Source organism: Hylobates moloch, unplaced genomic scaffold (assembly GCF_009828535.3).
Source record: "Hylobates moloch isolate HMO894 unplaced genomic scaffold, HMol_V3 SCAFFOLD_13, whole genome shotgun sequence".
In the NCBI taxonomy this organism is placed as follows: Eukaryota; Metazoa; Chordata; class Mammalia; order Primates; family Hylobatidae; genus Hylobates; species Hylobates moloch.
The window spans coordinates 34368768-34382478 of record NW_026652288.1 but is presented as its reverse complement, the minus strand read 5'-3'; the positions used below and the strand labels follow the sequence as shown (position 1 = coordinate 34382478).

Below are 13711 nucleotides of genomic sequence, written 5' to 3'. Positions count from 1 at the left end.
ATAGATATACATATATACATACATACATATATACATATATATACATAGATATACATATATATACACATATATATACACATATATATATATACACACACATATATATATACACACACATGTAATTTGTTTTTTGCAGAGACGGAGGTCTCACTATGTTCCCCAGGCTGATCTCGAACTCCTGAGCTCAAGCGTTCCTCCCACCTTGTCCTCCCAAAGTGCTGGGATTACAGACGTGAGCCACCGCGTCCCCTGGGGCCGTTTTCTAGCAGATGGTAGGATAGTCATGGTTAGAAAAAGATGTTCGGTTCTGGGAGGCAGAGGTTGCAGTGAGCAGAGATGGCGCCACTGCACTCCAGCCTGGGCGACAGAGGAAGACTCCATCTCAAAAAAAAGAAAAGATATTCGTTCGGTTCCAGGTCATTAATATCTTGAAGGACTTTTGAGTGGGTGCCTGGTTACCAGAACAACACTTAATCCCATTAAAGTTCATCCAGAAATTGCAGAAGCATTTTATCAGGAATGTTTCTCTCTTTCCAGGAAGAAATCTTAAAAAAAAAAAAAAAAAGATAATTTTGCATTATCTCTTGAATAATCAGATTGGGGATTATTCATCTTCTGTTGGGGTGTGAACCTCTGAAAAGAGCTTTTGTTCATTTACACCAAGGACCTGGGGCTGAGAAACTGTCGTCTCAAGTCATGAGCTGTCAGTCTGCTCTTTGTAATCGTAGCAGTAGTGAGAATAGGACATCCCACTCTCATCTGGAGGATCTATGTCACTTTGTGACATCAGAGCAGCCTTGATTTCCAGCCTAGGGGCAGAGTTTTTTTTTTTTTTAATTTTTTAAATTTTTTGTAGAAACAGGGGTCTTGCTATGTTGCCCAGGCTGGTCTCCAGCTCCTGGCCTCAAATGGTCCTCCCACCTGGGCCTCCCAAAATGCTGGGATTACGGGTATGAACCACTGAGTTATCCTGTCCCACAGCTTCTGAGGAGGGGTTTCCTGCAACAACATTTATCTTAATTCTGGAGTTTCCAGGGAATGGTCCCTGGAGCTATTTTCAGAGCAGGCCCTGTGTGAATGCCTTTACACAAAGAAGGCCTGCTTTTCCTTAAGCCTATCAAATTGCTTCATTAAAATTTTATGTGGCCAGCTGGGCGCGGTGGCTCACACCTGTAATCCCAGCACTTTGGGAGGCTGAGGCGGGTGGATCACGAGGTCAGGAGTTCGAGACCAGCCTGACTAACATGGTGAAACCCCATCTCTACTAAAAATACAAAAATTAGCTGGGCGTAGTGGTGCGCACCTGTTATCCCAGTTACTCAGGAGGCTGAGGCAGGAGAATTGCTTGAACTCAGGAGGTGGAGGTTGCACTGAGCTGAGATCGTGCCACTGCATTCCAGCCTGGGTGACAGAGAGAGACTCCATCTCAAAAAAAAAAAAAAAAAAAAGTATATGGCCTAGCTCATGCACAGGCACTTTGAGCACTTTGGGAGGCCGAGGCGGGCAGATCACTTGAGACAGATCACTTTGAGACAGCCTGGCCAACATGGTAAAACCCCATCTCTACTGAAAAAAAATATATATATACAAAAAATTAGCTGGGCATGGTGGGGCATGCCTGTAGACCCAGCTACTTGGGAAGCTGAGGCATGAGAATCACTTGAACCCGAGGCAGAGGTTGCAGAGTTTGCAGTGATCCAAGATTGCGCCTCTGCAACATAGCAAAACCCTGTCTGGGCAACAGAGCTAGAGTGTCTAAAAAAAAAAGGCCAGGCGTGGTGGCTCACGCCTGTAATCCCAGCACTTTGGCAGGCCAAGGCGGGCGGATCACGAGGTTAGGAGATTGAGACCATCCTGGCTAACGTGATGAAACCCCGTCTCTACTAAAAAAAATACAAAAAATTAGCCAGGCATGGTGGCGGAGGCCTGTAGTCCCAGCTACTCTCGAGGCTGAGGCAGGAGAATGGCGTGAACCTGGGAGGTGGAGCTTGCAGTGAGCCGGGATCATGCCACTGCACTCCAGCCTGGGCGACAGAGCGAGACTCCGTCTCAAAAAAAAAAAAAAAATTCCAGGTATGAGGTCTCATGCATGCCTGACTCAAGCTAGACAAAGCTGAGGACCCAGAGGTGACTCAGTCTGGCTGGTAGGGGAGAGAGGTAGGGACAGCAGGTCTGAGACACAGGGAGGTGTAGGGATTTGGGGAGCTCAGGGGAGGGAGGAGCCAGGGAAAGGAAGACCCTCAGGCACTCCTTACTGAGAGGGTCCCCCAAATAAGAACTTCTCACCCCTGGCACCCTTTCCCGTTGTTTTTGCAGAATTTCTAGACCATTTATTTGTCCTTTGAAGACACACCCTAGGCGGAGTTTATAGGTTTAGCTGTGAGATGTTCTAAGAGTTAGACTTGGCTTCACCTTTCTCAGCTGTAGGACTTTGGGCTGAAAACTTATCTTCTTCTGGGTTCCAGTTTTCTTACCTACAAAATGAGGTTGAAAATAGTTCAATAGCCTGCCATAGCACAGGCTCTCAATGGGAACTGCCCATCATTATTTTGTCACTATCCTTGACTCCTTCCTACCCTTGCCACCTCCACCCACTTCCAGGCCCTGCTGAGTTAACCTCTCTCTTTTTCTTCTTTTTCTTTTTTATTCTTTCTTTTTTTTTTTTTTTTTTTTTTTTTTTGAGATGGAGTCTTGCTCTGTCACCCAGGCTAGAGTGCAATGGTGCAATCTCAGCTCACTGCAACCTCCGCCTCCTGGGTTCGAGAGATTCTCCTGCCCAAGCCTCCCAAGTAGCTGGGATTACAGGTGCACACCACCACACCCAGCTAATTTTTGTATTTTTAGTAAAGATGGGGCTTCACCATGTTGGCCAGGCTGGTCTGGAACTCCTGACCCCAAGTAATCCACCTGCCTCAGCCTCCCAAAGTGCTGGGATTACAGGGGCGAGCCACCGTGCCCAGCCAGATTTAACCGATCTTAACCAGGCCACTTTTCCATTATCACACCCTCTGCCCCATTCAAGGGGCAGCAAAGCATAAATGCAAATTGTCTGGACTGCAGGGCCAGGCTGAGGGATTCAAATCCTGGTTCTGATACTTCCTGGCTGGGATGACCTTCTCCTCCACACTTTATTTTCCTCCTCTATACAAGGATGATAGTAGTGCCTCCTCTCAAAACGTTGCTATGGGGATTAAATAAATTAATGCACATAAGGACAGTTTCCAGTGTATAATAAGTGCTAGCAATTAATACTGTAATTAATATATAACAATACCGTCACTGGTCTTCTGGCTTCTACTCTGCCTTCTTAAAATCATGGTTCTTGAAAATAGCTGTGGCCCTAGAGGCTGGGCGCGGTGGCTCACACCTGAAACCCCAGCACCATGGGAGGCCGAAGTGGGCCGATCACCTGAGGTCAGGAGTTTGAGACCAGCCTGGCCAACATGGTGAAACTCCATCTTTACTAAAAATACAAAAAAAAAAAAAAAAAAATTAGGCAGGCGTGGTGGCGGGTGCCTGTAATCCCAGCTACTCAGGACGCTGAAGCAGGAGAATCACTTGAACCTGGGAGGCGGAGGTTACAGTGAGCTAATATCTCGCCACTGCACACCAGCCTGGGTGACAGAGCGAGACTCCGTACAAAAAAAGAAAGGGATGGGCATGGTGGCTCACCCTGTAATCCCAGCACTTTGGGAGGCCGAGATGGGTGGATCACGAGGTCAGGAGATCGAGACCAGCCTGGCCAACACGGTGAAACCCTGTCTCTACTAAAAATACAGAAACTAGCTGGGTGTTGTGGTGAGCGCCTGTAATCCCAGCTACTTGGGAGGCTGAAGCAGGAGAATCGCTTGAACTCGGGAGGCAGAGGTTGCAGTGAGCCAAGATTGCGCCACTGCGCTCCAGCCTGGGGGACACAGCGAGACTCCATCTCAAAAAAAAAAAGAGAGAGAGAGACCGAAGTGTCACTTCAAACTAATACAATGTGTGGAGCTCATTTAGATCTTGAGTCAAGCAAATCAAGTGTAATAAAAAGATATTTATGAGATATGATGTTTGACATTTAGCTTCAGAATCATTTGGGAAGAGTGGATGGGGGTAAATCAAACAATACTGGTCATGAGTGAATAATTATTTTTAAAAAATTTTCTTTAAAAGATATGGGGTATCGCTCTGTTGCGCAGGCTGGAATGCAGTAACACAATCATAGCTCATCGTAGACATGAACTCCTGGGTGAGTCCCCACTCCCTACCCCAGTGAAATACCTGGGACTACAGGCTGCCATTAAGCCAGTCTTTTTTTTTTTTTTTTTTTTTTTTAAGATGGGGAGGTGTCTCACTATGTTGTCCAGGCTGGGATTTTTGTTTGTTTGGGTTTTTTATTTTTTTGTTTTTTTGAGACGGAGTCTCACTCTGTTGCCCAGGCTGGAGTGCAGTGGCTTGATCTTGGCTCACTGCAACCTCTGCCTCCCAGGTTCAAGCCATCCTCCCACCTCAGCCTCCGGAGTAGCTGAGATTACAAGCGTGTGCCACCACGCCCAACTAATTTTTGTATTTTTAGTAGAGATGGGTTTTCACCATGTTGGCCACGCTGGTCTCGAACTCCTGACCTCAAGTGATTCGTCCACCTCCGCCTCCCAAAGTGCTGAGATTACAGGAGTAAGCCACCGCGCCTGGCCCCAGTCTGGTTTGGAAATCCTGGGCTCAAGTGATTCGCCCGCCTCTGCCTCCCAGAGTGCTGGGATTTACAGGCATGAGACAGGGAGCCCGGCCTTGGCACCTTCTATTCTAAACACTTTCCATTGATTATCATATTTAATCCTCAAAACGCTCCATTTTATAGATGAGGAAACAGGCCTAGAAAGAGAGCTAGAAAGGGTCACACGGCCAGAAAGTGGCACAGCCGTATTCCAAACCAGTTACCAAGGCAATCTGGCTCCAGAGTCCAAATAACCCTGCCAAACAACTCCCAGGGATCGCCAGACCTTGCGGATTATCGGACTGGAGACCCACCCATGCAGAGGACTTTTATGGGCATTTCCTGGTCCTTTCTGCACCAGGCAGGAAGGTGCACCGCCACTGCTCGGGAAGAATGCCAAGCTGCATGCCACCCCAGGCCTGGCACCAGGAGCATGGGCCAGGGCACCTCGGGACCACACAGGCTTCCGAGGCGGAAGGTAGATGGGGGCGTGGCTGAGAATCTTCAATCACCCAGTAGCGAGGTGTGCCAAGGCGCTGTGCAAATACTGTGCCTTTTATTGGGCACTGGCTATGAGCCCGGAGTCCCGCCCCCGACCTCTCTCGAAGAAGTGGCCAGACTTTTTGCAAACGCCTTGAAGGGTAGAATTAGCAGCGAGCTCTTGAAACTGCCTCTGGAAATGGAACCCAGCGGAATTCTCGAAAAGAAGAGGGACATTAAAAAGAGGGGTGCATGCACTTATTTCCAAGCGCAGTTTGTCCATGTTAGTCTTGCACGTGCTTGACTCCAGTCAGCCACCGTAGGCCCCGCCACCGGCTGTGCACTTTCTGTCGATACGGTAGCTTCGCGCTTGCTCACGAACTTGCCTGCCTGGGTGGCGCACCCAGCCCCTCCTTCCATTCCTCCTTCCCGCTCCGCAGCCTCTGCCAGCCGGCACTGCGCATGCTTTCTGACGCCCCCTTTGGTCCAGCGTGGGAGGAGGGGATGGAAATGAGGTTGGGCCGAGCAGCTCGCGCGCCCTCCCTTCCCTGCCCTCCCCCGACGCCGGACGCGCGCCGGGCGGTGCAGCTCCGTTGGTCCGAGGGCAGTGCAGCGGCAGCGGCTGCGGCCGTGGCCGCGGCGGGAGGAGCCCGAAGCCCCGCCCCCGGGGAGGGGCCGTCCTGCAGGTGAGGAGGCAGGGGTTCGGGCGCGGATATTGGCTTGCAGGCTGAATGCCAGAATCACCCCGAGGGAGATCGGTTGTGGTCCGGACGCCTAGATTCTGGAGATTCTGGAGGGACTGTGCATTGGTGCCAGAGCCTCGGGAGGGTGCATCGGTACCTGAATGTCTGATTCCGAGGGGTGCATTGAATCCTTTACGCTTGAGACTCTGAGGGAAAAGTCCATTAGGGGTCTCTGGACCGCGACACATGCCAGGTTCCTTCCGTATCTTCCTCCAGGTCCCCCCTCTATCCTCCACGGCCCCATCCAAGCCAGGGATGAAATTTAACGGCAAGAAGGACGCAGTTGACGCGGCGTCAATGAACTGGGACTAAGTCAAAAGCCGGGTAAAGCTAGGTCTTCGACGTGAAGCCCCGCCCACTGTGCCTGTAGGCCCCTCCCCTGGGACGGTGATGAAAGACCTGCCCACTCCGCTCGAAGGCCCCCGCCCCCTGGGTCTAGTTTCAGAACAAGACTTTTCTTGTACAGCTCCGCCCATTCCAGGACTGCAGGGTCTGGTGGGGAAGGTCCCGCCCACTCTGCGCATAGGCCCCGCCGGCTCCGCGCTTAAGATGGGCGCTTAGTTGCGGAGACCCCGCCCACTCTGCTCAAAGACTCCAACTCTGGGTTTAGATAGCGAAGGGACCGCCTCTGGCTTAAATTTGCATAGCCCCGCTCACTGTGCTCTTAGGCTCCGCCTCCCCGCTAAGCCTGCCCTCGCCTTAGCATCCTGTACTTACAGACCTTGCTCCTAAACAGTGTGATCCCTCATTTTAGGCCCTCCAACCCTATCCCCATCAGCCTGGTAATCACCGGCGTCACCCCCGCCCCGCGCCCTGCCCCTAGGTTCCTGTGCCAGCAAGATGCTAGAGCGAGGCGCGGAGTCCGCCACCGGGGTCACCGATCCTAGTCCCACTGGCAAGGAACCGGTGACCAAAGAAGGTGAGAGTGCCCCGCCTGTGAGTAGGAAGCATTCTCCAGGAATGGGGGCCAAAATAATCACATTCTGGGGGAATCTCAGGGTGAAAGTTTGAGGGCCCCACGGTGATGACTATTTGGGATCCCCAAAACTGCCACGTTCTGGGAAATCCTCCCACTTGGCTCAGAGAGAGCCTCAGTGATCATTTGCTAGGGCTCAGGAAATTACAGAAGGGACGGGGCAGGGATGACATGCGGGATGTCAGGGTGATCACTGGGAAGATACTAGAAACGGACACCTTGGTAGCTTTGAGGAAGCCTTAGTAGCTTTGGGGATCCAGGAAAGTAACCCTTTGGAGTCCCTCAGAATGACGCCTGGGGGGAGGGGGGAGCAGAAACATGCAATTTGGGGAGTCTCAATGTGATGCTTGAGGTGCCCAGGTACACTTGGAGGAGCCCCTCGAATAGCAAAGTCGTGGCGGACCCTGGCCTAGGCCCAGGGCGTTGGCTGCTTCCTGGAGCCCACCAGCCCTCCTGTCCCCCAGCTCCCCACCAGGGCCCACCGCAGAAGCCCAGCCAGTCAGCTCCAGGGCCCACCGCGTCCGCGGGCTCGCCTCCCCGGCCTCGCCGGCGGCCCCCGCCCCAGCGCCCGCACCGCTGCCCCGACTGTGACAAGGCCTTCTCGTACCCGTCCAAGCTGGCCACGCACCGCTTAGCACACGGAGGCGCCCGACCCCACCCATGCCCAGACTGCCCCAAGGCCTTCTCCTACCCCTCCAAGCTGGCAGCCCACCGCCTCACGCACAGCGGCGCCCGCCCGCACCCGTGCCCACACTGCCCGAAGGCCTTTGGCCACCGCTCCAAGCTGGCGGCTCACCTCTGGACCCACGCACCCACCCGCCCCTACCCGTGCCCCGACTGCTCCAAGTCCTTCTGCTACCCTTCCAAGCTGGCGGCCCACCGCCACACACACCACGCCACCGACGCCCGCCCCTATCCTTGCCCGCATTGCCCCAAGGCTTTCTCATTTCCCTCCAAGCTGGCCGCCCATCGCCTATGTCACGACCCCCCAGCCGCGCCCGGCAGCCAGGCGACTGCCCGGCACCGATGCTCCAGCTGCGGCCAGGCCTTTGGCCAGAGACGCTTACTGCTCCTTCATCAACGCAGCCACCACCAGGTGGAGCACAAGGGGGAGAGAGACTGAGCCCTCTCTTGGTTCACTGTCCCCCTCTGCCGCCAGCCCTCGCCAGTAAGAGGTGGGATTTCTAAGACCGACTGTATGAGCAGATAGCTGGCAGAGGGCAGGGCAAGGGATTGGCCATTTATACTGGGCTCGAGCTCAGAAGCCCGAGGAACTCTTTGTTCCCCTGCTTTGGGGAGATCTCAAACCATGGACCTGGAGCTGTGGTTTGACAGCGCTGGCTCTGCTTCTCCCCACACACTTACATGGCAAAGGTAAAAAGTCTGCTACTATCGTGGGTTGATGAGGATTGTGGGCAAACAGGCTCTCTTGTTGTTAGAAGTTTAAATTGGTGTCTCTACTTTGGCCATATGACGGTATCTAAGAAATTGAAAATACATACATGCTTGTCTCAACTCTTCCACTTGTAGGAATTTATTATATAAACTCATGCATGTGAAAAAAAGCATAGTGTTTAAGGGTGTTCACCGCAGTGCGACTGTTGTGGCCAAAGATTGGAAGCAACTCAAGTGCCCAAGAACAGGGGACCGACTATTGAATTACAGCCATGGAATGGAATAGGTAGCCATAGGAAAAAAAGAAGTGCTATATGTACTGATGTGGAAAGATCTCTGATAGGTGATAAAAGCAAGAACAAAGGGTATACCACTGACCATTTAAAGACATTCAAAAGCCGAGCTTCAGGCTGGGTGTGGTGGCTCACGCCTATAATCCCAGCACTTTGGATAGCTTGAGGCCAGAAGTTCAAGAGCAGTCTGGGCAACATAGCCAGACGCCATCTCTACCAAAAAAAAAAAAAAAAAAAAAGAGCTGCGTGTGGTGGCATGTACCTGTAGTCCCAGCTACTTGGGAGGCTGGGGAAGGTGGATCATTTGAGCTGGCAGGTCAAGGCTGCCGTGAGCTGTGATCATGCCACTGCCTTCCAGTCTGGGTGACAGAACGAGACCCCATCTCAAGAAGAAAAAGAAAAAAAAGCCCAAGATTCAGACCCATCCCTGACCCACTTCTTACAAGTTGCCAGGCCTTGGACAAGCTTTGTCACTCCTCTGGATTCAGATGCCTTTGTTGTAAAATGGGTGGGTTATAAGGCATTTGTAAGGGGCAAGCAACACCTCAGGCAAAGTCAGTTCCCCTTTTGGAGCCTGTTTCTCCCATTATAAAATAAGGATGAACAAGCCAACATTGGAATGTTCTTCATTCCACAGATATTAAGCACCTCCTGCGTGCTGGTCCCTGCATGCGGTGTTGGGGACACAGCATTGAAGACAGACCTTGTCTAGTGAGGAAAGTGAACACTAATTTTAAAAAGCAGCAGCAGACCAGGCAGGGTGGCTCAGGCCTGTAATCCCAGCACTTTGGGAGGCTGAGGCAGGCGGATCACTTGAGGTCAGGAGTTCAAAACCAGCCTGGTCAGCATGGCGAAACTCCGTCTCTACTAAAAATACAAAAACTAGCTGGACGTGGTGGCATGCACCTGTAATCCCAGCTACTTGGGAGACTGAGGTATGAGAATCGCTTGGACCTGGGAGGCGGAGGTTGCAGTGAGCCAAGGTTGCACCACTGCACTCCAGCCTAGGCGACAGAGAGCCTGCCTCAAAAAAAAAAAAAAAAAAACCAGCAGCAGCCAAGTCATTCATTCATCCACGTGTGTATGTATGTAGAGACAGGGTCTATGTTGCCCAGGCTAGTCTGAACTTCTGGACTCCCACTTTGGCCTCCCAAAGTGCTAGGATTACAGGCATGAGCCACCATGCCCGGCCCCAAGTCCATTTAGAAGAATAAGTAGGAGAGCCTTGGCTCCCCACCCCCTCAACCCAGATACAAGAATTATTACAAAGCTGTGCAATAATGAAATTGGTGGTGTTGGCTTGAAAATGGGCCAGTGGAAGACAATTGAGAGCTCAGAAACAGACCTGTGCTTATGCTGACATATGACAAACTGGACCTGTAGACCTGGGAGTGGCAACCTTTTTCTATAAAGGGCCAAAGAGTACAAATGTCCCCTGACTTAACAATGGTTTGATTTCAGGATTCTCCAACTTTGTGATGGGTTCATCTGGATTTAGCACCATTGTAAGTCAAGGGGCATTGTTTTTTTTGTTTTGTTTTGTTTTGTTTTTGAGACAGGGTCTTGCTCTGTTGTCCAGGCTGGAGTGCAGTGGCACGATCGCAGCTCATTGCCCTGAACTCCTGGGCGCAAGCGATCCTCCTATCTCAGCCTCCCAAGTAGCTGGGACTACAGGCAAGCACCACCACACCCGGCTTATTTATTTTTGAGATGGAGTGTTGCTTTGTTGCCCAGGCTGGAATGCAGTGGCATGATTGCCGCTCACTGCAATCTCTGCCTCCCGGGCTCAAGCTTCTCCTACCTCTCAGCCTCCTGAGTAGCCGGGATTTCAGGTGTGCGCCACCATGCCCAGCTAATTTTTGTATTTTTAGTAGAGATGGGGTTTCACCATGTTGGCCAGGCTGGTCTCGAACTCCTGACCTCAAGTGGTCCGCCTGCCTTGGCCTCCCAAACTGCTGGAATTACAGAGGTGAGCCACTGCGCCCAGCCCCCAGCTAAATTTTTTTTGTAAATTTTTTTGTAGAGATGGGGTCTCACTATGTTGCCCAGGCTGGTCTCAATCTCCTAGTCTCAAGTGATCCTCCTGTCTTGGCCTCCCAATATGTCCTGGGATTCCAGGCATGGGCCACCAAGCCCAGCTGCATCTGTTATATGTTTAAGTTTTGCAGGCCATACAGTGTCTTCCACAACTATTCCACTCTGCCACAGTAGCAGGAAAGCAGCCACACACATTACAATACATAAATGAATGAGCATGGCTGTGTTCCAATAAACATTTACCAAAACACTAGGTAGGCTGGATTTTGCCTGTGGGCTACAGTTTGTTGAACCTTGACATGGATGAGTGGAGGATGGACAGACTAATCATAAATAAGGCTAAGAGACATGGGGAAAAATTAAGTTGAATCCCCTGGTGTGTAGAAGAATGATCCCCCAAAGATATCCACATTTGAATCCCCAGAACCTGTATGTTAGCTTGCATGTAGCAAAAGGGACATCGCAGATGTGATTGAGTTGGGTAAGTTATCCTGATTATTCAGATAGGCCCAATATAATCACAAAGGTCCTTATATGGGAAAGAAGGAAGCAGGAGACAGAGAGAGGTGATCATGAAAGCAAACATTTGAGTGATGAAAGGCCCCAAGTCAAGGAATTTTGCCTACAAAGGGCAAGGAAATAAATTCCTCCTTAGAGCCTCCAGAAGGATTGCAGTCCTGCTGACACTTGATTTTAGCCCAGTAAGGCTGATTTTGGACTACTGACCTCCAGAACTATAATAAAATTAACTTGTGTAGTTTAAAACCACTAAGCTTATGGCAATTTGTTACAGTAACAATGGGAAACTACTGCAGATCCCTACCTCACACCATATGCAAAAACAAGTTTCTGGGAGTTTAAGATCCAAATCTGAAGAGAAAAACTCAAAAATATTTACATGGAAATAAGAAGAATTATCTTAGTAATTCCAGAAGTAGAGACAGTATCCTTAAGAGACAAAAGAGTGTAAATCATAGATGAAAAGATGGGTAAATGTGACCATAAACGAATGTAAAGTTAGGACTAGGATGGATGAGATATAGTATTTTAAGAGTGTGTACCTGGCATATCCTATTATATAGTGGAGGTTAGGAAGGGCCTTGTTGAGGATGTAATGTTTGAACTGAGATCTGAAAGTTGTGGTGGAAGGAGTGAGAGAGTAGAAAGTGTCCATAGACTGGATACAGAAAATGTGGTACATATACACCATGGAATACTATGCAGCCATAAAATGGAATGAGATCACATCTTTTGCAGGGACACAGATAGAGCTGGAAGCCATTATCCTCAGCAAACTAACGCAGGAACAGAAAATCAAACACTGCATGTTCTCAATTATAAGTGGGAGCTGAATGATGAGAACACAGGGACATGGCCGGGCATGGTGCCTCATGCCTGTAATCCCAGCACTTTGGGAGGTGGAGGCGGGCGTATCACCCGAAGTCAGTTCAAAACCAGCCTGGCCAATGTGGCAAAACCCCCCCTCTATCAAAAATACAAAAATTAGCTGGGCATGGTGGCAAATGCCTGTAATCCCAGCTACTCGGGAGGCTGAGGCACAAGAATCCCTTGAACCCAGGAGGCAAAGGTTGCAGTGAGCCAAGATCATGCCACTGCACTCCAGCCTGGGCAACAGAGTGAGATTCTGTCTCAGAAAAAAAAAAAAAAAAAAGAACACATCAGGGGAACAATACACACTGGGGCCTGTCAGGAGGTGGGGGTGGGGGGCTAGGAAGAGCATCAGGAAGTATACCTAATGGACGCTGGGCTTAATACCCAGGTGATGGGATGATCTGTGCAGCAAACCACCATGGCATACATTTACCTATGAAACAAAACTGCACATCCTGCACATGTACCTCTGAACTTAAAATAAAAGTAGGAGAAAAGAAAGCGTCCAGCATGAGGGCTAGGACTGAGCAGGCTGCTGTACTGCACTCTATTCAGTAAGGCCTTTCGCGGAAGGTTTTGGGAGGGGTAAGGGTTCTACTCTGTCCTCCCAACCCAGCAGTGCTGCTTGTATCCACGTATATGCAGAGAACTGTCCGGAACAGTTTCTCCAAAGCAACCACACCAGCAGCAAAGTTTCAAAGATACATACTCATTTGAGAGGGCGTTGATCTGGTCCAACCTTACTTTTACAGATGGGGGAAATGAGGCCAGGAAAGATGAGATTTATCGGCAACCAAACCACAGGGCAGTACCTGAGTCTAGGTGGATCCTAGGTCTCTTGATAGCCTGACACCCACCTAGCTGTTCCTTGAACACATAATGCTCGCTCCTGCCTCAGGGCCTTTGCACTTGCTTTTCCTCTGCCTGGAAGGGCCCTCTCAGATACTCCTTACTTCTCCCAGGTCCCTGCAGAGGGGTAAGTCCTCCAAGAGGCCATCCCCAATCATCCTATCTAAACTACCAGGACACTGCCATTGCTCTGTCACTCATGATGCTCTATTTTCCTTGCTCTCACAGCATTTCCCACTGTCCAAGGTTGCACTGCACATGCACCATCTCTCTCCCCCTATACAATGTCAGGCCAATGAGATCTGGGACTACTGTTTTTTTCATACTGTCTTCCCAGTGTCCCCCACATGGTGGCTGTGGTAGGCAGAGTAATGGCCTCCCAAAGATGTTCACATCCCGGCTGGGCACAGTGGCTCATGCCTGTAATCCAGCACTTTGAATGGCTGAGGCGGGTGGATCACCTTAAGTCAGGAGTTCGAGACCTGCCTGGCCAACATGGCGAAACTCCGTCTCTACTAAAAATACAAAAATTAGCTGTGCATGATGGCAGGCGCCTGGAATCCCAGGTACTCGGGAGGCTAAGGCAGAGAATTGCTTGAACCTGGGAGGCAGAGGTTGCAGTGAGCCAAGAACACGCCACTGCACTCCAGCCTGGGTGATAGAGCAAGACTCCGTCTCAAAAACAAAAAAACAGGGAGATTACCCCAAATGATCCAGGTAGGCTTAATGTAATCACAAAGATCTCTTGTTGCCCAGGCTGAAGTGCAATGGCATGATCTCAGCTCACTGCAACCTCCACATCCTGGGTTCAAGCGATTCTCCTGCCTCTGCCTCCCGCGTAGCTGGGATT

The 13711-nt window shown here is 50.6% G+C and overlaps 1 protein-coding gene across 2 annotated transcripts; it reads left to right on the top strand.

The window, feature by feature from the left end:
- The first annotated feature begins 5536 nt into the window (after nt 1-5536).
- ZNF575 (zinc finger protein 575) lies at nt 5537-8630 on the top strand. Of its 2 annotated transcripts, none has more exons than XM_032172725.2 (4): nt 5537-5862; nt 6136-6243; nt 6743-6838; nt 7360-8630. In XM_032172725.2, exons 3-4 carry the CDS (start codon nt 6760-6762, stop codon nt 8016-8018), a joined length of 738 nt encoding a protein of 245 aa, XP_032028616.1. In that variant the 5' UTR covers nt 5537-5862; nt 6136-6243; nt 6743-6759; the 3' UTR covers nt 8019-8630. The 2 variants fall into 2 exon arrangements, with proteins under 2 accessions (XP_032028616.1, XP_032028617.1); XM_032172726.2 differs by having other exon boundaries at nt 6674-6838.
- The last annotated feature ends 5081 nt before the right edge of the window (nt 8631-13711 follow it).